Source organism: Colletotrichum spaethianum (genome assembly GCF_022836535.1).
Source record: "Colletotrichum spaethianum MAFF 239500 DNA, contig05, whole genome shotgun sequence".
In the NCBI taxonomy this organism is placed as follows: domain Eukaryota; kingdom Fungi; phylum Ascomycota; class Sordariomycetes; order Glomerellales; family Glomerellaceae; genus Colletotrichum; species Colletotrichum spaethianum.
In genome coordinates, this window is record NW_026054775.1 from 157,203 (window position 1) to 183,301 (window position 26,099).

Here is a 26,099-nt window from a genome sequence, read left to right on the forward strand (position 1 = left end):
GGCGGTGCAAGTTGCGTCTTGCTTGTGCCTCGTTTCTAGGCTCCGCTCCCCTCCCGGTTGTGTTGTTCAACGGCCAAGGGAGTGGGTGGGAAGGAGTGCGGAAGAAAGAAAGAAAGAAAGGAATTGCTTGGGTCAGCCTGATTTAGTCTTCTCTTAGGGTGATAAGATACATGTTCTATAACACTGGAAAATGCGAGGTACTTCTGCCCACGCCCGTCTTTCCACACGGCTCCAAAGCAGAGAACAGTACGTACCTACAGTCAGATTTCGTGGGCTCCGTTCTGTCCTCTGCTCTACCTTACTAGCCCCGCCGGGCTAGCTCCGCCGGGGAGCATTTTGTGTATCCATAACTTCCATTGAGCAGACATGAGGGACCCCGTATCCCCCAACTACCCTTTGCTGCAGCATTCATAGCTGCTCTGCCCAGAATTGTTCAAGGAGCAAGCGCCAGGGATAACCAGTATCTGCATTTGCACATGTCGCGTCGAAGCAGTACATCGATTTCTGCGCCGCAGCAAGCTCCTGAAAGGGCAATTTAGTGCGTCCTGTCCGTCCTCTAGTGGTTTGCTGATTCCTTGGACAAGCGTTGCAGGCACAGGGTACCAACGACACCGGCGTAGCACGCGCGGGATCTTCCTCCACTTACTTGGCCCGGGGTTCGAAGTGGTGACGGATCGGTCATGTCCTTGTCTGGCCACCACCCGAGCTAGGCTGCATTGAAACGAAAGAGAAGGGGGGAAAGGCCGATGAATTTTTTGCATCGGAGCGATAAGGAATGGCTTAATCCCCCGTTCTTGCGGACCGAATGTTGACGTACACGCTAATTGGGCAAGGGTAAAGGAAGGGAAGTTGAAGAGAGGAAGACTGTCAAAACAAGGACGCCGACAAGAGCAAAACCGATAAATTGAAACAAATAGAAATGCAGTGCCTATCTCGTTGGTTACCAAGCAGCAATCCGTGAAGTGGACGCTGTTGCTGCTCTGGCCATTTTTATCGGTCCTGGCTGGTTGCCAGGGTTGAGCCTGGCGGGCCAAGGAAACCGACACTGCAGTGCATGGCGTGTTTGTTGTAGCGAGGTTCCATTTGATGTGATGCAATGCAGAAGCAGCGTCGTGCAGCGCAAGAGCCGGGCAAACAGGGCGGACGAGTCGGAATATGCCCCCCATCCCTTGAAAGAAAAAGTCAAAGCCCAACGCTGCTGTGCTCTGTAAGCTGAGCTGGGCAAGCATAGCAGATGGTACGGAGTAGAAGTGGCAGACAATGGCAAACCCTCAGACCGCTGCAGCTAAACTAACCAAGGTCGACAACGTAAAGAGGCATCCCACGCCATGTCATCCTTCCAGGAAGCGCGGGAACGGACACGACGATCGGTAAGCAGAATTGACTCCCAGCGTCTTAGCAACTTTAGCTCCGTCTTCGGGCGTAGGGCACATCTGGCAGGCGTCGCTATCTCGCTGGATGTTCTGTGTTGTGTTGTCGTGCACGTCGCTGCGTGGCGTCGGCAACTCCCTCTTCTGACCCTGTTGCTGCTGGTCTCTCAGTCTTGTCCCGGAGGTCCGAGCAAGAAGGACAAACACAACCACCAACCTCCGAGATAACATCTTTACCCGGACGGCAGTTTCCTGTGTTTGGCGTTTTCGTCCATGATGGGTAGAGGTTGCATCTGAATGCCGTAGAGCTCTGAGGTTCTGCCTGTCCAGCAACAGCAGCTTTCACTTCTTCCCAGACGACAATGGAACCTGGCGATTCATCTTATGCAACTGGCCAACGGTTGCCTACAGGACACCACCTCCGGGCCTCGGTGTTCGTGTCGTAGTCAGTCACTGGCGCATTCAGGGGTTAGAAAGAAGGCCGTATTCCGGTGGGGGGCAGAAGAAAAGGCGTACGAAGCAGTTGACGCGCTCCTAGGGTGCGGGAACACGTCAATGTTGCCGATTTGCTGTGGCTGAGTCTTGTCTAGCCTGGAGCCGCGAACCCGTAACCGTCTGGTTGGATTCTTCGTAGTGGAGAGGGGATGCCGGTCGAGAGGTGTGGAGAGGGACTGCCAAACTGTGCAAGGCGCCGGGTACGGACATGTCAGACTGGTGATCTCCGTAGAAGCAGATAGAGAAAAAGGAAGACAGTCAGTACGTACTCACTCCCCCGGGTGCAGCAAAGCCTGGCGACACTACCACTTCGCATGTCAACACGCCTGCCCGTCCTGCTGCCAGTCGTTGGACGGCGGGGACGAAACCGATGAGAGGACTGGCGGGGCGGGCGGGCTCCGACTCCTCGTGGACAACCCAACCGGCGAGTCGGAAAAGAACCACCAAGGCGACTAGAGCGGTAATAAACGGTCGACCAGGTCGTCTGTCAAAGATCGAGACTGGCACGACGAAATAGAGTATCCCGAGCGACCCTTTCCCTTGAATTGAGTTTGCTTGGCAATAGCAGAGTTTGTCGGCCGCGGGCAGGACGGTCAACAGAGCGACAACGTGTCAGCACTTATGCTATGTATTCACTATGCCGCGGAGAGAGAGGGGAAGGACCAGAACTACGTTGATGAATCGAAGACGACAGAAGCGGAAAGCAAGGCTGAGATGATTCTTAGTTGAGGCCACGGCCCAACAACTCGCGGGGAAAGCGCGCGTGCCACTCCACTTGCTACCTCTATCTAGGTAGCTCTATCACGGAAGAGGTGAATGCGGCGATATTCTCGCTCGCCTCGCACTTGTGGTTGTCCTAAACACATCCCAGGAAAGGTACATCGGAACTGTAGCGGCCTCGGTGATAAACTTTGGGTTAATGAACCTGAGGTGCCTCAGAAAACGGATGAACTAGGAAGGGGAGCTCTTGGCTGCTCTGGAGGTGCAAGAAAGGTTCCAACGAACAGGAAGGAGGGTACTTTCCGTCCGAACCACCAGCGACGGTAGCGACTGTACTATGTAGTCTGTCGTTGAACGTGTCATTCCCTTTGACGAAACGATCACGACGGGGGTTGACTGTCGCGGGTGTTGCAGCTTGCCTCAGCATTGGGCAGGCAAGCATGTACCTTACTCAAGAACACTGGAACGGGTTGAGGAATGCCCACAATAATATGTCCCAGGCCGTTCGTTCTCCCGTCGCCTCATTTCACTGAGACCAAACGGTGGGAAGGCACCGTTCCAAGCTTCTATTTCCATCCGGTCCCCCCGATGCCCATTCGTCATCCACATGCCAGTCACTAGCCAGTTCGAGTTCCAGCTTGCGGCACCCACCCCAGTAGCAACTGTTAACCGCTACCTATCATGCCCTCGGGGACGCAGGAGAGAATATTCCGGCCATTGCTCCTTTCTGTCCACAGCATTTTGTCGATTCGGCCCCGGGCAGAAGACACAAACCCGCTCGATAATTCTCTTCCCTTCTTCCTTACCCCTTCTCTGCATCGACCGAACGCGATCCCATCGGACTTCATTCCCACAAGATGCGCTTCGTTCCACCCTCATCCCCTCTACCATGATTTTCTCCCTCAAGCATGGGACGATGGCGGGCGCCAGCCAAGAGAACCGCAGACGCCCGCCTTGCTTGCGACCCTGCCTGCAGAAGGAGACCAGTGGAGCAGAATCCCCATCTCCAAAGCCTCCAATTCCCCATCCTGCTTGGCTGTGCCTGATACTGTCGTCCCATTCCTTGCCTAGATCCAATTAACTGCCAAGCCTATCAGCGGGATGCACAACAAATGTGGATACCAAAGACCCGAAGACGGGCCCCCCCCCCCAAAAAAAAACCTTTGACGGCTTCCACCTCCGTATGCGGATACAGACACAGCGCTACGGATGCCGATGAGACGTTGACATGCTCCAATGTTGAGTCGGACTCCCGCGCTATTGCGAGAAAATCGCGGCACATTGTCATCTCTGAACATTATCTGATATCAGATACCATCAACTTACATTCCAGCGGCTTTCTTGTCCGCCCCGAGCCGACCCTCTTTCGCTGCTACCTCCGGAGAATATGTCGTTGCTGATACAGACCCCCGAGATTGTGGATGAATAATCTCGACCAACTCCCTTGCTCTAACGAACCATGCAACGTTGTCATCGAGGAGCCATCTCGTTATCGCGGTATTTTGTGCCACCACGGACTTGAGGTCTTGGTCATGCTTCACAACGAAGGATCGCTTGGCAGATTTGGATCCTGCTCGAGCCTAGAATGAGGATTCGACTGCATCAGCATTGTTGGATCTTCGATCGTTCATCCCCAATACCCATTGCACTTAAACTAGGACCCACCACTCGCAAGTCAAAAGTGGCGCACACATCGGCACCCCAAGCGAAAACCCCATCTGCCCATCCCCTGGCTCCTCCCACATGTCCACAGACGCTTTTTTATCCCGAACGAGACGTCCACGCCAGACGACACCATCAGCTTCAGCCATCCGTATAAGCCATCGCATCTGCTGCTGAGCCTCCGCAGGCACCATGTTTGGCCGAGTTTGCCATGACGTGGGACGCCGCTAGATGCGGACACGCACCGCGGATTGTACAATGTACGCTGCAGTACGTGGTTGTTCTGCCTCGCCACGGACTTTGTTCTTCCTACGTTGCTCTGCTGTTATCTATCTGCGCCGCCTCAATCACAAATGACGGGACACTAATCCATGCTCACAAAATGAAGGCACAGCGGAGTTTGAAGGCGCGCAGAATCGAGACTTGTCCACAAACAATCCTATACTATGCGCTTGTCTGTGGCTGTCTCTCAGATCGAATTCAAGGATCGTACCACCTCACGCAAGTTGTTGGCGACAGCAAAGAAGGCTGCCCAAGAAACAACGACCTGGGACCCCTGCAAAAGACGATGTGGACTGCCCCGTCTCGTCAGTGCTGCCCCTGGCCGGTGGTGAGCTTGGTGAGCCCGCCCGCAGGATTGCAAATCAAAAGATATAAAACAAAAAACTTCCCAAAAAACAAAGCTCCCCTGCGTGGGTTGGATTTGTCGGGTTCCTGTGCTAGAATCAAGAACAAGATGGCACTCATTGCAGGCCACTTCACTCCCACAAATGGCGTCAGATAGGAGAGCGGGCTGAAATGCAGGCACCGATGGCCCGAAGCAGAAACAGCAGGATTCGGTTGTTATGTCGCCCATGTGCTGCTGCATCTCGACCTTGGAAGGGAAATTAGCAAAAGACCATCCAAGATGCCAAGTCGTGGTGCGGTGCTTGAAAAGGTGTGCCGCACATCCCTGCAGCCGACTCGCCTTAGCACCGAACTTAGACACAACTTGATATGCCCCCTGGACGTGTCTCCTTGGGCCCCTGGCCTGCTTCTGCTGCTAGGTACTCTCCTCCACTGGCACCTGGCTGGCCTAGACGAGCCGTCCGCGGTCCTAGCAGCAATTGTTCAGCTGCCCGGCCAAGGTGGGCTCGTTTTGTCATCAGAGGATCGTCATACCGCCATCGATCAAATCATCGTCTGTGCCACCTCTCCTTCTTGACTCAAGCGGCTCGACTTTTTGAGAGACAGACAAGACACTAGCGATGGGGGAGCGCCGCGGAGTATAGATTCAGGGGCTCAAAGTCCCCAACTGCTCTCTTGCTATTAGCTGATCAAGGTGAGCTCTCAGCTGCTTTGGTCCCTCCCAAGTTTTCCTCCTCGAGCCCACCACGCTGACCCTGGTTTTTCCTCTGCAGTTTGTGTCAAATCCTCCGAGGTCCAACTGCCTTTTTCTCGGGCTCCGGCTAACAACAGATTGACCGGTGCGCGAGCCCAAAAGCCCAGAACAACGTTTTTCCCCCCACTTCTCCCGAAGGAAAACCCGCTCCCAACGGGACGCGAACTCGTTTTTCGTGAGAGCTGGCTGGCCCCCCTGGTTCATCCATATAAAAAAAACAATTGACCAGGGCTCTGCTGATGAATGACGCAGTAAATGCTACTCGCGGACGCTGAACGTCTCCTCTTAGAGCGGCATGCCGCGCCACAATCAAGGATCCTGGTCTATATTAGCACCCCTCTTAAGTTTTGCCAAAGTACCAACAACAACGGGCGGGTTCTTCGGGGGTAACGCCACGAGCTGCCCAGCCAAGACAAGTCCTTTCGCACGCCCAAAACAACCGGAAAGCCGTTATCACAAACCCGTCAACGCCGGATGTTGGATTGCTTTTGTGCAAGTGTCTTTTCTCGGCTCACAGGAACAGCAACGGCGAGACACCAACAGGGGGGTCTGATGATCGGCATCTTGTACGCAGTCAACCGTTGACATGTATCCCCGTGCATACGCGTTCGAAAATACGAGTATGCGCGTATCTTGGCGGCTGCGTTGCGCCACTGAACACAAACAAAGCAATGACTTGACGCAATTCTCGACGGGACTGCCTGCACGACGGCTTTCAATCGGTTGTCCAGCTAGTCGAAAATGTTTCTGAGTTATTAAGAAGGTGAGAGAGGAGTGTTGACTTGTGATTATTGGCTAGATGTCGCCTCAATTACCAACCCATGTCGAAACCTGGGGCAGGACTAATCGATCACCGCTCACCCCGAGTGGAACACCGGGCAATCAGCCATCGGCGCCTGGGTACCTCCTGAGCCCTGCGTCGCGGACCGCCGCTGTCATTCGACTAACTTCACCATGCAATCTGTCGACGGAGTAAAGAGCGGCCAATGTCTCAGTTCAAGGTTTTCTGCAGCTGGCTAAGGAAAGGGGACAACACGCCCGCGTTCCCCACCTCCAACCTTTTACTTTACCGTGCTCGCAAAGCGTTCTCGTTGTGTTTTGAGACACCTCTGGGACTGAGAACACCTAAAGACACCTCGGGACGCCTAAGGGAACTTTGCCTCCTCTCTTGAGACTTACAGACGCATCATCTGCGTCGTCCTTTTGAATCCCTCTGTACCTGACGGCGAATCAACCAACTGCCGGCAGCCAGATCAATAAGGAACAAAAATAGATGCAGCAAACAAGCTTGCCAGACCCAGGTGGCGCATGAGTCTCCCATTCGGCTGGATGCAAAGAAGGAGATCTTCATTGAGGATCAGCAAACTGCACAAGAAATGTCGTCCTTTCTGTGCGAACTACCCAGCAAGCCACCTCATGGCGCATGACATCCCTGCTCCTGCTTCCTGGTGGAGAGGGAGAGAGACAGAGGGTCGGCCTGTTATCAAGGCTTACTTTACGGCTCATTCCATCAACACTTGGTGGCTGTGCTCTGTACCTGTATCTTGGGTCCGTCGGATCCTCAAGAGTTGATGATAGTATCAGCTCATGTACCTACGGCAATCTGATTTCCTATGCGGAAAGGTAACGTGGAGGCGAGTTTACTCAAAGCTTCACAATCCTGGAGTAGGTCCGAACGCGTTCCGCAAGACCGTCAAGCTTGGGACGAAGGAGTGACATCCTCAATTTGGGGTTTCCAATGAGACAGTCTAGATGCCAACCTCCAGAACGGCCCAGATTCTCCGGGCTGGCGACCTTGCCTTCAAACTGGAAGTTATTGGTGACATCTATCTAGCACGGGTTGACGAGCACCGTACCGCTTACGCTAGGAACCAATCCCGGGATCAGGCTCAAACACCACCAGTCGTTAACCCTGCTCTTGCTTAAGCCCACCCTTCTTCAACTCTCGGGGCCGTCTAAATGAGCTCAAAGGTCTCAAGCGAGGTCCCGAGAAGTTGCTGCCTTCGCTGCCCCTGCAACGAAGACCACGCTACGGGCATTGGGTGGATGTTGATTCGGCTCTTTGCGATCTCGACTTCATTGGTTCCCGTTGGTTGCTGAGGCATATTGATTGCTTGGCCTCCATTTCAGGCGACATAGCCTGTCCCTCAACGGCTGATGGCAAGCCGTGAGTGACCTCCAATCTCCTGGGATTGCCGCCCCGATACAGATCAGGTCACATGGGCAAGAGCCGCTTGGTTATCGACAGACATCACCCGCATCGCTGACATTGCCAGGACCAGATTCCATCATCCACGTACCATGGAACGCCAGACATAGCCTGGGGAACTGGGGCCCATTTCGATCCATACAACACTGCCATGTCACTTGGCTCGCCTAGTTGGCCCACATCCAACGGACCGGAGCAGCCCATCACGGTCCAACGTCGGGGAGTTTAAACTGTCCGGTCCTTCCATCCAGAGGTTTAGTTGTGTAACACTGCTATGGGTTCAAACGGGACTCCAGTTTCCGATTCGGCCGCCCTCGGGAATTTCTCTTGGCTGGATGCAAGTAGCCGGCAGGAGGTTGTTTCGGACCTAAATATCTCTTGGTTCAAGATCGCTGCCGCGGGTGATAGCAACGGGTTCTCAAACACGTGGCCGGTTTTCTCGACGGGAAGTTACAGGGTTTGAGGCTTTCGAGTTCCGTCTTGCCCTGGAGTTTCTTGCTCGACTGGGGTTAAGCTACAAGTGCCTGCCTCTGAGCAGGGGCCCAGACGTTGCAAGGTTGTCTGTTGGTAGACCTTCATGGAGGCTCACTGTTGTATGCGGAGTGATAGTGTTTTGCTTCCCTTCAATGATCTGTAGGACTGGTTGTGCTGCTACGAGGAGTTTTGAGTCCCAACTGATGGCTTACTTGGGCCCTCTTTATCCAATGAATAAGGCCTGTCGCCAGTAAGAGCTTAGTTTGCCCTCGAGTTTCTCGGGAACTTTGGCACTCGGTTTGATATGGTAAGTGTAAAGCATCATGTCACAAAGTGCCGTGCACCGAGCTTGTATTTCCTCCACAACTTATGATACAGACCTCTTCGACAAGACGAGGCACTGTCTTGACGTTGTGTGACTTTTGTGATAAGTTTTCTAGAGTCTTGGTCTGAAAGTGCTGAACTATTCTGTAATGGAACTACCAGCTCTCTGACTACGGGCTTGAAGTCGATGCTTAAGACATAGGTAGTTGAGTCATGGCTCTCGTGGTGGATGGGGATCTAAATTCGATGGGCTCCGCTGGAAATTGGGTTTCTGACAACGCACCTGGAAGCTTGAGAGCCTGAGTCAACTCATCTCGAGTCTTTCACTGTCCTTAGAAGGAGCAAATGTTTCAATCGGGGAGGCTTTTCATGTGCGAGTAATTGCATGAGGAAAGCTTACTGGAGCCACCTTTTTCCAGGTTCTCTCTGTTACTTACTGTGCTTAGGCGCAAATACACATACGCCGATGGAGCTGAACGACGGTCTTTATGTCGCAGGAGGTTCACATTTGCTGCTTACGCTCTCAACCATAGCTGTGAGACCAGCACCATGCCGCCTGCAGACTCTGAGGCACCAGTTGATAAGGTCTTCGCCAAACCTACACTGGTGTCTGTTCCTGAGAGATTGCTTCTAGAACAACCTGTTTCCCGGGCTATTGTTCCATCTTTAGTAACGCAGGCAAGGGAGTCATTAACACCCCCAAGCGGCAGATGTTTTGGGACTTCCACTGGACCATGTCCAGGAGCTATACAAGACATAGAATCTCGGTACAACAACAAGTCGAACGAGGGGGTAGTAGAAAGCAGGCTGAGCAGCATTCCAGGGAAACAAGGGTGAAGGAAAGTGGACACCAAGAACTAATCGCCATAGAAGACGGGATCAGGTGGAGTGTTTCGTAAGAAGGGCCATAACATTGTACTTAAAACTCGGCTCCCAGACGACAAACAGTTGCAAGAGCCTAGGAGAGTTAAAGAACACATGGATAATCATCCAGACGTTCCGGCTGAAGGCTCGTAACCTTGCAACAATGAGTCAACGTCAACATTCCGTGACTTATAGGCTCGTTTGATGATGAAAATAGTGTCTTCCGTTAGAGAGTCATTCTCTTGCCTGTGACATCGGCTCTGTCATGTTACGGTCAGATATCCGACAGTGATGTTTCCTGCTAACAGGTAGCTGAGGTCGATACTACAGAACAGGAGCTAAAGATCTGATTTTGTTAGTTATAAGTGTAAGATAATGCTTACAAACTCAAGTCAGAGGTAGCTCATCCAGCTTGATAACAGAAGATAACTAACGGTTGTAATCTGACAAGGCGGCAACTCCACTATACACTAACTGAAAATAGATGAGTCTTGAGGAGTAATACTGAAAACGGAGGCGTTTCAGTAGAACGCTTTGACAAAACTGTTTGAGAAGGCTGTTGGCAGATGCTCAAGGCAAATAACTTAGAAGAAAGCACGAAAGCGTACTGATGTTCTAGTGTACGTTGATTAAGATAAGGAGATGAGTACTAGAACGGGGCGCATCGGAAATCCGGCAGCCGTAGAAAACCCACCGGAAAGTAACGCACCGGTATCACCGTAGGCAATTCCAAGCAACCGAGGAAGACGAGTGAAAAGGTGCCACTTTAGCCGCCATGATACGCTCCAACTCCCAATACCTCTTCAAAATGCTGCAATGAACCTACAAGACCACGACCTTTTGTCGTGTAACCCGATATCGTGACCCAAACCTTTTGAGTGTCTGTCGAACAGGGATGGCCAACAACTGAGTCGATCACATATAGTTCAGGGGACCAGGTGCAAACCTTAAAAAGGGGGGCCCTCGTTATCATAATCCTGGATTTCAGTGTTTACTGGCTACTCAGTCCTTCTGATGTATCACGTAAGCCCCAATGCAAAATCAATATATATTAAACACCGTGGATGTCGCTCAATTCATCTCAGCCAGCACCACGGATGTATACGATGTTGAACATACTACTGAGACTGTGAATTCAGATTCGTAGAGACATTGACGCCTGTTCACGCGTTCAAAGACGTGATGCTGTTCGATCTAAAAACAGCAGTTGAGTGTGCCTACGAATCAGATATCCCATCCTGGAGAGAGTCCGGCGATCTGAAGATCTGGGAGAAGTTGCATTATTTTGTCATTGAATGAAGGGACAGGGTCCGTGGCATATACTCGAGTCATAGATCGGAAGGACTGGGGTGGAAGCTAGGGCGCCTACTAGAAGGGACATGGTGAACAAAGCTTGCGCGTTGAAAAACGTCGACGAGGCTGGTGTTGATGTAAGTAGACAGAATAGATATATTCCTGGAGCGGTTCTGTATCCGCCTATGAAACAGTCATCGAATGTGTTACTATAAGTTCTTTTCTTGTCTTCAAGTATGAAATATCGCTGGATTAATAGAAAGAAATGTAGCCAAGGCGGGCTCTCCTGAGGTTTCACAGGTACACCATAGTTGATACAAAATACAGTATCACGATACAGTAATAGTATCGTCGTCAGCACAGCTTACAACAGCAGGTCGGATTGATGATGGCGGATAGTACAACGCCACGGATGGTAATCGTAATAAACAGACACGAACCTACAATCACAGAAAACCCCAGAGTTTTCAACCTAGACAAAAATTGTTGAATACATCTAGGCACCCAGAGCCCATAGGTCCAAGAAGATAGTGGCCATCCTCCCGGATGTCATAGCCATTTCGAAGAAAGGCCGAAAGACACAGGAAGTCCTCGCGGCAGGATTGAGGGAAACAACATTCAAATGAGTTTTGATGAGTCCAGTGCTGGAACATGGAAAAAAGTGAACGAACAAGCGGGCGACGTGCCACCAAACCGTTGGAAAGGAATGCCGAGGCTGTACGGAAACGGGAATCCGCGCCTCCGAGGGACAGCCGGGACAAGAACAATAATAAAAACAGCATCAGCAGCAGCAGTAGCAACAGACAGACTGGACGAGCGAGAGAGCTGTGCGAGTAGTTGTGAGAAGGAGTAAGAGCGGATAGGTTATCAGATCCTATAAGCCTCTAACAACACAACCCTCCCTACCATTCATATTAGTTTTCATTATAATATAAAAACGCTACTAATCTCATAATTTACAAGAAGCACCAGATAGAGAAGCCTAGCGCAAGTTTAAGACCTACACGTTCTACAAGTTCTTTATAGCCAAGGAAAGGTTCAGTAAGTCTAGGACAATTTATATATCTTCATGCTAAGGTAATTTGGTTTAAAAACTCAACTAATTACAATACAGACTACCTTAAATAGAAAACATATACACTATACAAGCCCAGATACGCCCCAAGCACAGATATACCGCAAAAAGGGCATCTTCACAGACCAATACAACAAAGAGAGGTGCATAAACAGACTAGACAAGTACCAGGAGCAAAATGATCAGGAAAATAGGGCGGCTCGAGGAGAGGAAGAGCTGCCGATGCCTCCGCTGAGAGACGTACCTACAATGCAGACGTCTCTCAGAGAGACGTATCCCGACATTAGGTTTGTTGATGAAAAAAGCCTAGACACACTGGCAAAGAATGTCGAGCCGCTGTAACACATAAGAAACAAACAAATGTAAAGATACACGAATGCGTTTCGTGGACCCTAACGCACAAGCTGCCAGCGAAAACCGCTGTGATAACACGAATGGAGGAATCGCTCAGACATCCCCAAGGGACATCCTCTTGGCCGGCTCTTTGACTCGAACATGATTCTTAGCCAGATGTCGGTTGTGCCGCGGTGACTTACGAGAATAGCATGGCTTTCGAATCGGTTGTCAGAGAAGAAAAGAAGAAAAGCCAGGTCCCTTATGCATGCGTGTAATCCCCTTTTCTAACCTCGTTTTGCGAGAGTCAGATCCATGACCAGCTAGATAGCTGTGGCCTGGTCTATCTGTGAAACTAAAACATATCCCAAGATGGCACAATACCTCTACACTCTCACACATGCCTTCGTCCCCTTCTACAACTTGGACTTTGGCTCCTTCTCCTCATCCTCCTCCTGCTTCAACCGAACAACGCCCTGTGTCAAGTCAGTCAGCAACACGAATCTCAAGCATCATCCAAGGGCGTCAGAACTCACCTCCTGAACGCAAGTCGCCAAAAGGGTCCCGTCGCTCGCAAAAATCTTCTGCAGCACGACGCCCCTGCCGTCGCCGCTCCACGGGCTCTCCATCTCCGTGAACATCCACTCGTCGGCCCTCACCCTCCTAGGCTCGTGGAAGTAGATGGAGTGGTCCAGGCTGACCATCATCCCCAGGTGCGGCCTTGTCTTCCAGTACTCCATGTCGCCCGCCTCGGTGCTGCCCTCAAACTCGTTCTGCCTCTCCACCTGCTCCTTCAGCTCGGGCGGCAGGTCGGCAAACTCCTCGGGCTTGAAGGGGAACCGCCACAGCTTGTGGATGCGCCCGACGGTGCCGATGAAGTAGCTGTCCGACATGTACGCCAGCGCGTTCAGGTGCGCCTGGTGCCCGCCGCTGACCGAGATGCGGCCCCGCGCGCGCACCCAGTTGCGGCTCTTCAGCTCGTCGAGCCTCTTGCCCTCGTTGGCGCCGACCAGGGAGATGCGGTATGTCTGGAACGGCGAGTGCGTGTTCCACTCCGGCTCGCCCTTCCACTCGGCCGGGGGCGGCCTCACGCCCTCGGGCAGCGGCGCCGCGTGACGGACCTGCTTCTCGCCGCCGCTGCCCTCCTTGACAAAAGAGACGGTGGTCGTGAAGATGCACCGCCCTCGCTGGCGGGCCTGGACCGTGCGCGTCGCAAAGGAGCGTCCGTCGCGCACCCGCTCGACGTGGAACAGGATAGGAATCTCGGAGGAGCCCGCGAGGAGGAAGTAGCAGTGGCACGAGTGAATGAAGAAGTCATTGGGGACCGTCTTCTGCGCGGAGGCGAGGCACTGGGCGATGACGGCGCCGCCAAAGATGCCGCGGGCGCCTGGGGGGTGCCACGGCTGGCGTGTGTTGGTGAAGATGTCCTTGCAGAGTGTCAGTCTTGTCTCCCAGTGAGTGAGTGTCCGGTTTCGAATGTAAGGAAGGATAATAAGCGGTCCCAGAGAGACCTGCGATGAACGCGGTTGCTAGACATCACTCACCGGGCCAAGCACACCGAGCTCCGTCACCTCCAGCACGTTCTCAATCGGGGCCTTGTTAGGGTCGTCCGGCGGCGGCCTGATGATTGTTGATCTTCCACTGGCCATCTTGGTTCAATTTCTTTCAGAAGAATGGCCCCTAAAAATCGTCGTCTCTAGTCGTGGGTGGTGAGCCTAATTCGTGCTCAACAAACTTCTTCACAAATCTCGGCTTGGCGTTTCGCAATGCTAGACTCGAGACGCTATGAGATTCGCACTTCTACACGTCTTGAACGATGGATAGGACGGACGAGAAAGATGACGAAGGGAATGAATGAGATGGACGAAGACTTGACAATGTAGGGATGTTCGCTTGTGAACCCAGGAATCCGGTCGAGACGCGCGACCAGGTCCCCTAAATGCATCACCCATTGGCCAGTGTCCCAGCAGGGAAAGTGCCGAGGTCCAAGGTGGGGGCCCTTCATGTCATCGCCGAGCGCTGAACGCACCCCCACACACCACTGCCTCACCGAGGTCTCTCGGAACGGCGAGTAATCCTGGACGTTGCATGCTGCCAAACCGCACCGTGGCCGGTGCACGCACGAATCTGCGCCACGCCCGAGTGCGAGCGGCATCACAAGCTTCTTGGCAGGTCCCAGACTACGGTCCGACAACATCAGGCAGCCAGTATTGAAGACGGACCACGGTTCACAGAAAGCTGCATCTTGGCTCCTCATCTGTGGTCTTCAGGACGACGACCTGACCACGCCGTCCGAACCCCAAATAGAGTAACGGGAGAAGCAACTCAGAACCTGGGCAGGATTGCCTACACGGCTTAGGGCAGCTCTGTCCCGGCTTGCTTCCGTTGAAAGTCCGATCGTTTGACAATGGCTCCTGATTGCTGCTTCTTAACTTGCACCCACTCCGAAGATTTGCCCTTGTCTCTCGGGGTTTCCGCCATGGCGTATTCATCTGCCGTCAACCGTCTATGTATACATGTCTCCTGACGACAGTTGATGAATCGCTAGTAGGCATTGTGTACGATGCTGTGCAGTTCGGGATGTGGCTTTGCAAGCCAGAATCCAGGAGCGCTTGAATCACAGGAGAGTATCATCATTGCTAATATACTCCATTGCTTAGACATCTCCATCTCATGCGCAAAGACGGCATCCATCGTTGTAGTGAGTTCAACAAGCCTCTGCAACCACTACAGTTCTGATGATCCAAGGTTCTGCCTCGCATGTCGCAATTCAGACGGGCCCAGTTCGTCCAATGGCTCGCAGGCTACGTTTACCACCAAGAAAATCCAGTCCCCTTCCTAGTCCCGGTCCTTTGCGGCACCTCCCGGCTCCCTGTCCGCCTGCCACACATATGTTCCACAACGAATACGCATACGGAAGGAAACGACGCAACACACGGGTAACATCATAAGAGCAAGCTACTACTATACCCCTTGTCGTCAGTGCTCTCACCTCAGGACCTCCTTATTCTGCTTGTAATGGCTACGAAACCAAAACACAGTTTCTGGCCAGCACGGTCACAAAATCACAAAACTTAACGGACCTTGGTCCCGTGTTGGATGCTTCGTTAGGCATGACAGATGACATTATTGCCAGGGAACCAGAATCTGCCAACAGCGAGCGAATGCTTATTTCAATATCGTCATCTATGTTACACTCTCGAACCCGGCTTCCGAGGCCACGGGGGGAACTACCTTTTCCCAGTAACAGTCCACCGGATACCCTTCGGCCCCTCCAACAGCCGTACCTGCTTCCCCTCCAGTGCCATCCTCTCCTTCAAAGCACTCCCGGGAGCTGCCTCGCGACTTCTCTCCGCATCACCCAAAACGATGACGGGGGGCTCCTATTTCGCGTCCTCGTAGATGGGCTCCAAGCCGTCCCAGGCCTGCTTCGGGTCGCCCTCGGGACCGGCCTTCTCTCTCTGCTGCCAGTACTTGCCGTTGAACTTCCAGTACGACTCGCCCGTGACCTCGCACGTCGCCTTCTCGAACCACGCCGGCCGGAACTCGAGGCCCTTCTCCTCGCGCTGCCGTCTCCGCGCGCGCTGCGCCTCCTCCAAGCGGTTCTTCTCCTCGGCCGCGAAGTCGTATTCGCCGTCCTCCATGGCGCGCTGGTCGGGACGGAGGCGTGAGTCCGTCGGCGGCAGCCAGGGCCTGAGCTTGTCGTCGATGTGGTTAAAGGTGAGCACAAAGGGCGTAAGGTTGAAGGGGATATTGGGCGGGCGGGGGTTTGCCTGCCAAATGAGGAAAGCCCTGTTGGGGTCGGTGATGCTGCCCTTGTGGACCGAGGCCGAATCGCCGGGGTCCTCAACCGTGGCCTCGTATCCGGGGGTCAGGCGAGCGTACAGCTTCGAGTTCCAGCGGCCTCCAAGGCTGTAACGCACCCTGCCGTCGGCATCGAGAACCTTGCCAGAAATCTTGTAGGCGCTGGATGCCTTCCAACCACGTGGCTGGAACTCGACCTGGCACACCTCGCCTGTCGTCCAGTTCTTGACTTCCATAGGGCCGTAGTTGTCCACGGTCGGGTTACCGGTGATGATGCCAATGACAGACGACGTGACCTTCTTCCAGGTGTAGAGATCCTCCTTGCCTCCAGACGTAGGACGAAGTCTCAAGAACCAGGTACCGAGAGGGTTGATGTCAAAAGACTTGCCGTAGAACTTGGACTTGACGGCTGATTCACCCCAGTATGTCCACTTGGGAGACTCGGCCCACGCAGCACCCACGGGCGGGTGATGGCTGACCTGCTCGATAAAGAAGCGGTAGTTCTTGTCGGGCCGGACGTACTCAAAGGTTTCTCCGAGTAGGGGGTTGAAAGGCTTTGCAACACGGCCGATTGTTGACGCGTACTCACTGGCAGCAAAGGCGGCCACGTAGATGAGACGCTCAATCGAGTCGGATCGCTCTGCAGCTTGGTCCAGAAGGTCGACGTATTCCATGTCCTCACCGGCGCGGTACAGAAGCGACGTGGGCTCGTTGAAAGAAACAGGCAGGGTCATCTTTGTCATGTCCTTGCCAATCATGGACTTGAGAATACTCTGCGCACAAGTTAGTGAATCGATAATGAATAACACTGGTACCGTGGGGACTTACCCAGAGTGAGATCTTGGGCCGATCATCAGCATCCATCTTAAGGCGTGTTCTGATACCATTTTCGTAACCCCTGAAGGAACTGCTAATGTCCATGCCGCCAGAAACGACCAGCTGCTGCTCGTTCTTCTCTTCCTTGGGTGTGCCTGCAACGTCGGATGGCGGCAACTGGCTGACTTCGACCTCTCCGGCATCCACAGCGTCGAAGAACTCATCCTCGTCCTCCGACTCAGAGTCAGACAGTTCAAGCTGGTCCAGAACCGTCTGCTTCCTTGAAAGGGGTCTGTTGGGCGACCTGGGTGGGGGCACGAGTTCGGCGTCGGCTCCTACAGCAGCCTCGACAGTCTCTGTACCTTCGACCTTGTCTCCGTCGACCTTCTGACTGGCAGCGGCTGGCGATTCGTTCATAACCTCGCGGAGTGCACGCTTGGCAGCCTTGCGCTTGGCCTCAGCCTGGTCGACGCGCTCCTCCAGAATCTCCTGCTCCTTGGCGACCTTGGCCATGCTCTCCTCCCACATGCGGCGCATGTCAATCTCGCGGTCCAGGCGGTATTGCCAGTAGGCGTCGCGATCTTTGGAGATGCGCATGAGATCTCCAATGAGTCCCGTCAAGCTTCTGACAGCTGCGTCATACGTCGTGAGAGCTTGGGTGACCTTGGCATCGGAGACGATAGTGTTGGGGTTCTTGGAGGCCTCCGCCAGCATCGCAGCATTAACGGCAGAAATGGTGTCGAGCTGCAGCTTGGCTGACTGGGCGGTGATGTTGAATGCGTCCTTGGAGACAGAAGGCTCTTCGCGGCTGCTGACGTCCTCGAAATCGTCATCGTCATCGTCGTCGTCGGGGGCATGCTGGCCGTTTCTGGTTGCTCTAGATTGGCCGGCGTCCGTTGCGGCGTCCGCAAAATCGTCGTCGTTGCTGGCAATGGTGCTCGCACCAGCGAAGTCGCTTCTGGGAACAGACATCTTGCCGTGCGACATGGTCCTGGGGATCTGCACGCTGCTCCTTCTTGTGTCGGCCACGCTGGCACTCTCGCTATGGGCCTCGTTGATGGAAAGCTCGGGCGACTTTCCAGCCTGCTCGGCCTTCGCCTGTCTGAGAAGCTCGGCGCCACGAGCTTTCTGGCGCTCCTCCTCCTTGGCCTGATCCTTGGTCCATTGAATCGAGTTGTTCAGGGCCCAGAACCAGCGCTTCGCCTCGACCTCGTGGTTGGCCTTGAGTGTGTACTTGACGGACGACTTTCCAATGATCTCAAACTTTGTCTTCTCGTCGGCGCTCATGTGCAGCTTGGCAATGCGGGTGTTGATGGCGCCGCGGCAGGCGGAGCCGGCGTCGTCTTGGTGCTTGTAGTAACTCAGGACACCGTCCTCGAGAACGAACCATCGGAGCTGGTATCCCTTGCGGTAGTTCGTCCACTTCTTCAGGTAGCCTTTCATCTCTCGCGCCTCCCGTCCGGCAACGGGGTCTCCCGAGGCAGAGGCTCCAGCGCCCTGGGAAGCCGCCTGGCCGAGAACTGCCTTCTCCTGGATGCCTCTCTGAGCCGCGACGGCAGCGGGGGAGCGCTTCAGCATAGCGCGTGTGACATCGTCCTTGGTGACGTCCTGGGGGAGCTTGCCCTTGCGGTCTCGGCGGAAGGGGTCGGCCCCGTGAAGGAGGAGTACCTGGATCAGCTGGGTGTTCTTCTTGCGGGCGGCTTCGTGGAGGAGAGTTCCACCGGCCTGGACGGTCGTGGGTTCGGTCGCGAACTCGGTGCTGTTGATGTCGAGGATCTGCTTGAGGCGAGGTTCCTCCAGCACGGTCTCCAAGGCCTTGTAGTCATTCTGCGCGATCAAGCCCTGGATCTGCCTGACCTTGTTCTCGGCGAAGAGCGATCGCGAGAGCTGCAACAGCTGGAAGATGTCGGGGTTTCGGGCAACGTCGATGGGCAGTCTGCCCTGGTAGTTGGCGACGGCGTCGTTGATGTCCTTCTGATCGAGCAGGAGTTTGACGACCTGGGTCCGACCCTGGGCCGCCGCGACGTGCAGCGGGGTATTTCCATCCTTGTCCCTCGCGTTGATGTCGATCGTTCCGGCGCCGTCAGACAGGACGTACTCGACGACCTGGTACTCGGCGCACTGTATCGCAAGGTGCAGGACGGTCGTGTCGTCGAGGCCGGTGCCGCTGAGAGTGTTGATGGAGGAGATGCTCGTGCGCGGGCCGCCCTCGGCGGTGTCCCGTATCGCTTTGGAAATGGAGGCGGTGTCGCCGCTCCGCAGGGCCTCGACAATGCGGAACTTGCGAACAGACTGCTCGAGGGAGACGCCCTTTTCGCTGGGCGCCGCGGCGGTCGCGGCGGTGGTGGTGCTCATCTTGGAGGCGGTCGCTGACGGTGGGCTGTTGTGGGAAGGGGTTCGGCCCATGGAAGGGGAGATGGAGAGCCTGTTGGCCCCGTTGCCGCGAGGAGAGTTTTGAGCCATGGATATGTTGGACTGGGATGCCGCAGCAGATGGGGGCGACGTCAGCGGCGCTCCGTCATCCGAGTTGGAAGGATCTTCGTCGCCGCGGGAGTGATTCCGTCGCAGGAGGGAGAGTGCAGCGGCCGACTTTGACCGCTTGTGGGTGCTGGAATCAGGAGAGGGTTAGCCTGTCTGCCGCCAAGGTCAGGCTCTGAAGCTGCTGTTGCTATCGCTGCAGGAAGGGGGGCGGGATGGATGCAGCGGTGACCCTCGGCCAAGGAAATGATCCAGAGGACGGCGATGGGGGGGTCGGGAGGGTGAGTTGGTGGACGGCCGCCGAGACGCATAACAATGGAGAGAGCATCACGTACCTATCGCCAGCGTCTGACATGTTGCAGAGCAGCAAAGAAGCCAAGCTTCAGACAGAGCAATAAGCTTACGACGCGGGCCAGCGCAGTGGGATCCCCACTTTCTCGTAAGTATAGTGCGTGAGTTTATATGAGTTGTCTGGATCCGTACTCCGTAGGCAATGTAAAATGGATGGAGCAGCCGGTGAACAAGGGACGGGCAGGCTGAAGGGATGGGACTGATGGGTAAAGGTAGTTTATGCTCTCGCAGGAAATATTGGGGACTCTCGCACCCGCTGATAGGCCAGGGGGGGAATGTGGTGGAGGCGGGGGGCCGGAAGAGGGGACGAAGAGGATGAGCCGATGAGGGACGTCGATGCGGGCTTTGGGAACTGTGAGACGTGCTTCGGTCGGCGACAGTCAGAGAACGGACGACGGTGGCAAGGAAGAGGAATGGAAGAATTAGTGAGCAATCGACGGGCGGGAGAAATGGTTGCGGGCAACGAGCTGAATCACCGGTGTTGATGCTGGGGAGGAGGATCTACACCGGACAGGGCAGGACGGATTAGGTGGTGATGGTGGTGGTGCTGTCGTTGTTATTGCTGCCAAGTTTCTGCAAGTTGCGCGAGAACGATAGCGAGGGCGAAAAGGTGGGATGGGACAAACAGTGACGGGACGGATGGTGTGTGGCCCTTCAGCTGCTTCCTTTCTTTTTGTTCTTTGTTCCCTTTTTCTGCCTTATTAGCTACCGCTTGGGTTTGGAGTCGAGACGACTTGAACGTAAGGTATCAACGCTATTTTACATAGCCCCGTTTGTCGACCTGAGAAACTCTCTCGTGGCCTTGTCTCGACGACGACGATCGAAGAAGGCGGCCCTTCCTTACCATATTCCGTTTAGTGCGTCAACCCCCAAGAAGCCTTTGGAATATTATGCTCAATCTTCAGCGTCCGCTCCGGGCATTTCCCGGCGCCGCCCCTCTTGCTTTGCTCCCTTCCCTTCTCAGGTCCACGAGGTCCTTGCAGGAAATCCAACGAAATGACGTTCCCGTCCTGGATGGTGGGTGACGAAACCACCCTACCCTAGCCATGCCGACCAATCAAACCCCGCCACTTCCTCGTTCCATGAAAACGGAAGGGAGCGGCCTTATGAACGCCTGCTGTCCCCTTTCGATACGTACCTTCTCGACCAAAGGTAAGGTATGAGGGGAAAAGGACAACCTCCTCCTCCCCCCCCCCCCCCCTGTGGCGTTCGTTGGCGAACCAGAACCACCACGGAAACTGGAGAGTAATTGTCCTGTCATCATTCTCCATTGGGACTGGTTGGCCATAATCGCCCTGATTAAGTCACCGTACCAGCAGGGAATGGCGCGTTCGTCGTCCGGCCTGCGAACTCAGGAGCGGGGAAGCTTATCTTGGTGTCATCTCCAAGATCTACCCGGCTTGCTGATCCAGCCGCATAATCGACACGCACCAGCATTTCAATGCGCCCGCCACAAGGCTCGAAAGGTATTCCTTTGCAGGTTGTTCTGGAACTACGAATCCCTCTCACGCGGGTGCCTCGATGCATCAAAACTCTCGATTCACGGCAAAGGACTGCATTACGTGTCTTTGAAACAGATTCCTATTACAAGCTCAGGTAACTAATAGGTCAACGAATGCCCTGTCATGAAGATTCCAGGAATCAAGCCCCCCCTTTTTTTACGTGACCAGAGTGCAGGATACATAGAGAATAGTAGTGTCATGTTTATACATCCCATGAATCGAACCATATAAATACTGAGCCTCCCATCTAACTCACCCAACATCACTCAACCGCTTTACAGGACAAAAGCAGCAGCAACGGCAACAAGGCCCGCAATGCCAAAGCCACCGATCTTGGCGGCTCCGGCCTGCACGGGCTTGCTGGGCACCGGGGCAGCCGTCGTATAGCTGGGGAATCCGCCCGTGGGGGTGGGCTTGTAGTTAGAGCCCGTACCCGGGAGTGTGGAGTTGTACCTGCCGACCGTAACAGGGACCGTCAGCGTCGTGTAGATGAACGTCGTCTTGTCCTCCTCAGCACCCGGGCAGTTCTTTCCGCCGGGGCACTTCTCTCCGCCAGGGCCGGCGGGGGTCGTGGTCGGCTTGGGAGGAGCGGGAGCGTCACCGGAAGGCTTGCCACCGCCCTGGCCGCCAGTAGGCTTGGGAATGTCGCCGGAAGGCTTGTCGCCTCCCTGGCTAACAGGAGGCTTGGGAGCCTTGCCGGTAGACTTGGGGGGCTGAGGCACATCGCCGGAAGGCTTGGGTGGGCTCTGGGCATCGCCTGAAGGCTTGCTGCCGCTGGGAGTTGTGCTGGTGTACGGGCAGACCGTGGTGTAGGCGGGGACAACCTTGGTGGTGATCTGGCCGACGGGGCAGTAGGGGACGTCGGGGGCGCACGAGGTGATGGTGTACGTCTTGGTCGTGTAGACCGTGCTTGTGGTCCACTGGGGAGGGGGAGGAGGAGCAGTGGTCGTGGGCACAGCAACAGCAGACGACGTTGCCGTGGCGGGGCAGACGGTGGTGTACCACGGGATGGTCTCGGTAACGACCTGGCCCTTTGTGCACGGCACCTCAGGCTTGCAAGAGGTGACGGTGGTGATCTTGGTGGTGTAGACTGTGCTGGTGACCAGCTCCTCGGAGGAAGTGAGAGTGTTCTTGGCAGACTGGGTGACGGAGGCGGTGCCAGTGGGCTTGTCCGAGATAGAGCCGGTGGCAGAGCCAGAAGCAGAGCCGGTGGCAGAGCCAGAAGCAGAGCCGGTAGCAGAGCCAGAGGCAGAGCTGCTGTCAGTGACGCTGGCAGAGCTGGAGGCTGTCTTGGTGACATTGGCAAACCCAGTGGAGCCGGTGAAACTGCCGGTGAGCGTGGCAGTAGCAGAGTGAGAGGTGCTCAGAGTCGTGGTGGGGAAGTCCTCGTCGTCCTCATCGCAAGTGTCGGAGGTGGTGGCGGACTTGGTTGCGGAGGCGCTCGCGCTGGCACTGCTGCTCAGCGAAGTGATGGTGCTGGAATGGGTGGCCGAGTCAGAGGCGGAAGCAGACGGAGACGCAGATGCAGACGGAGACGCAGATGCAGATGCAGACGCCGTAGCGGAGCCAGTAGCTGAGCCACTGGCAGAGACGGATCCGGACGCCGAGACAGAATCAGATGCCGACGCGGAAGCGGAGGCAGAAGCGGAAGCGGAAGCGCTGGTAGGCGCAGAGTCGGAAGCGGAAGCGGTGACTGAAGCCGTGGCCGAGACGGAGACGGAGGCCGACGACGAAGCCGAAGCCGATGCGGAGTAAGTGGAGCTAACAGACTCGGAGCTAGAGATGGAGCTGGAGACGGAGCTGGAGCTTGCCGAAGAAGTGGTGGAAACGATAGCAGACGAGGTGCTGGTCGAAGAGACCAAGGTCGAGGTCGAGGTCGAGACGCTGGTGGTGGACGTCTTGGGAGGAATCGGGTCGCAGCCGTACTTGAGGGCATCGGCGACGGCCTCGTGGAAGGTCTGGCCGTTGATCTGGTTCATGACGCCGCGGGTGGCGTCCCAGATGGAGACGCCTCCAAAGTGCGGCTTGCTCTTGTACTTGCAGATCAGGTCCTTGATCGTGGAGGGAGGGGCGTAGCCGTTCCAGCCCGAGCCGGGGCTGGCGAGGACGCCGATGTAGAGCTTGGCGTCCTTGCTCTTGGAGGTCTGCGAGATGACGGTCTCCCAGTCATCGTAGTTGGGGGTGTCGGAGACTTGGCAGCCGGGGTTGTTGTAGAACTGGATGAAGAGGGAGTCGAACTGGGCGTTGTAGATGAGCTCCTTGAGCTGGAACCAGGTGTCTGAAGTCGGGCACTGAGGGGCAGCAGAGATGTGGTAGATTCCGACGCTGCGGAGCTTCTCAACCATCTTGATCCAGGGCTTCTGGTCGGCTGACGGCTGTGTTAGTCTCTCATGTCCCCCCCCTGAAGGGGCAAAGTCTGGAACTCACGGTACTTGAACTCGAGGTCAAAGTCGAAGCCATCAATGGAAACGTGCTCGGTGCTGCTGATGTCAAAGGGACGGGGTCCGGTCCAGGTCGGGTCATAAGGACCGAATGTCTTGTGCAAGAGCTCGGCGAACTGGTGGCCCTGATCCTCGCTGTCAATGTCGTAGCTGCAGGGACCACCAGTCGGGCAGTAGCCGCCAATGGCCAGAAGGACCTTGATACCCTTGGTCTGGCAGTACTTGATGTCCTGCCTGATGTAGTCGCAGTTCATGATCAACTTTGTGTCCTCGCCCGTCTTGGGGTTTTTGTAGTAGACCTCGCCACCGCAGTGGCCGGCGAAGTTGGTACCGGGATATCCACCGCTGTTCTTGGGAGAGTAGGTGACGAAGGACACGGAGACGGAGGTAACACCAGCGGCGTCACAGTAGCTGGACAGCCGGTCGGAGGTATCGCCATACTGTCCCCAGTAGAGGTTGAGGTTTCCAATGGCTTGGGGGGCCTTGGTCTGGGGCTGTGATGAGGAATGAGCCAGAACCGGGCCGATGGCCGCAGCGGCGGCAAGGAAAGACTTCTTGAAGAGCATATTTACGGTTGTTTGTAATTAGGGAATTAGGGAGTATCCGTAAGGAATATTGTTTGTTGGTGCAACGATTGTGAGATGGCCGAGGCCGTGGAAAGAGTGTGATGGTGATCTGGGATCAACGAGAGGACGCAAACAAAAATGTCTGCACGACTGAGAACGCACGCCGTCGTCTCTGGCTTCTTGACAGGAACAGAGATGGGGGTGAAGAAGAAGCAAGAGAAGGAGACGAGATCCGTCGACGGTGCGAGAAGGCTCCCATTCATAACGGAGCCGCTACCTCTCCCCAGAGGGAAGACCCAGAGGGCTGCACATTTGCGAAGTGACTAACTTCATCGGGGCGACGAGCGAAGGAATATTGCCTCGAAGCGACACACATCGTGGGTGTAAGCCATGGTAGCGGCGAAGGGGACCAATCTCCCTTGAGGCAGACTACCTCACGCTTGAGAGGTTAGGCATGGCCCACAAGGTAGGTAAGCCAGGCGTTGACGCCTTTCAGCGGCGCGGGTTAAGCGGTGACGATGGGGGGGGGGGGAGGTTAGTGTTAGCGAATGGGCGTGTCCACGAAGTGGGCGACGGCGTCGTGGCGAGTGGAGGTCGGAGTCGTGACGAACCTAGGAAGAGACGAGGTGGGCGGTTGTTGGCACACCGAGGCACCCCTTCCCAAAAGGGCAACCGCCTGTTCAGAGAACGGCGGCCCAGGAGCTGACTGTCTGTGCTGGTGCAGCTCGGGAAAATGCGCCGGGCTGCTGGATGAACAGGAACAGGAATAGCGCGTCCGGATCGATTAGGCGACGTGCACAGTAGGATGGTCGCTCCTCTCTTCTGACTGGCCGGGTCCCCTGAATTAGCTGCCTGTCAGCGGCGCCAATGCACCTACAGCGCTGGGCCCCCCTGGTCCCTTGGGCGACAGAAACTGCCCGTTGTCCCGGCCTCGAATTCATCCTTCGAGTCTTTTCTCAGTCCAGTTGGTGGAGAGATGGGAAGAGGGGACCTCTAGACGGGCCTTTTTGGCCAAGCCGTCATGGTAATCTTAGAACCTGCCCTCTCGGCGAATTGTTGGCCGCCTTTTGTCTGCCAGTCTGGGGAAGCGAGGTGAGCTGAGGCCATTTCTTGCAACTGCGGATGCGTGTCAACCCGCAAGGGAGTAAATTGCACTGGGTTAGGGGTTTCTGCATGTTGGGATCGAGGCCAGCATCACATGCGAGGTCGACATGTGACGTTCACCTGGTGGGCAAGGGGCAAGATCAGAGTTCTTCTTCGCCCCCAATCCATCTATGATCTGCCATCTTCCCAGTATACCTTGATCCTAAACCGACTACACCCTTGATGATATATGTCTGCGAGACAGAAGACCCAGACAAGCAGTTGTCACACGTTGACATGAACCCAGACATCAGGTCAGCTAAACTGGCCGTTCGTGATCCGTCCAAACACGTTTTACCCGTTCGGGCCTAAGGCGCCTTCTCGACCAAACGGTGAGAGACGGTAAATTAGTGGCTGCAGGAAGGAGGCACAAGCACGATCCCAGTCACTTGGGACTTTGGAGAACCATCACCACCCAAAGTTCTTTTCTTTCCCGCTCATGTTCGGTATCCAAATTTGCGCACGAAGCTAGGTCTTCACCCGCACGTCATCCCAAAGCGCGTCTATTTTCCCTCATTCATTCGCCAAGACCCTGGCTGTGCCTCTGGCTCGTGTCTTTTAGCTCAGGAGGCCAAGCTGTCGCGAGCATCACTCGCTCACATGCGTCACTCACGCATGGCTAGATTGAAGAAGAGTCTGTTATTCGCCAAGAGGCATCAAGGTCTTGGTGACAGCGGCCATGGTCAGGTGGTGTCATTCTAATTTATATCCCATGGCAATGGTCTTGTCCTTCCCAAAAGGGGTGGTGTGGCTTTACTCAACCACATCACGTATCCAAGCCATCTGCGTGTGCACGCA

The 26,099-nt window shown here is 55.1% G+C and overlaps 3 protein-coding genes across 3 annotated transcripts; all 3 read right to left on the reverse strand.

The window, feature by feature from the left end:
- Nucleotides 1-12,616: 12,616 nt before the first annotated feature.
- Nucleotides 12,617-13,849, reverse strand: ColSpa_02602 (acyl-coenzyme A thioesterase 8; the record flags this gene model as incomplete). The annotated part of the gene is made up of 3 exons (XM_049268814.1): nucleotides 12,617-12,676; nucleotides 12,737-13,711; nucleotides 13,745-13,849. 3 exons carry the CDS (start codon nucleotides 13,847-13,849, stop codon nucleotides 12,617-12,619), a joined length of 1,140 nt encoding a protein of 379 aa, XP_049124771.1.
- A 1,734-nt stretch (nucleotides 13,850-15,583) lies between these two features.
- Nucleotides 15,584-19,653, reverse strand: ColSpa_02603 (oxysterol-binding 2; the record flags this gene model as incomplete). Its single annotated transcript, XM_049268815.1, has 3 exons — nucleotides 15,584-16,777; nucleotides 16,833-19,428; nucleotides 19,634-19,653. The coding sequence occupies 3 exons, from the start codon at nucleotides 19,651-19,653 to the stop codon at nucleotides 15,584-15,586; spliced, it is 3,810 nt and encodes a 1,269-aa protein (XP_049124772.1).
- A 1,773-nt stretch (nucleotides 19,654-21,426) lies between these two features.
- Nucleotides 21,427-24,158, reverse strand: ColSpa_02604 (endochitinase A1; the record flags this gene model as incomplete). The annotated part of the gene is made up of 3 exons (XM_049268816.1): nucleotides 21,427-22,246; nucleotides 22,460-23,519; nucleotides 23,579-24,158. 3 exons carry the CDS (start codon nucleotides 24,156-24,158, stop codon nucleotides 21,427-21,429), a joined length of 2,460 nt encoding a protein of 819 aa, XP_049124773.1.
- Nucleotides 24,159-26,099: the final 1,941 nt, after the last annotated feature.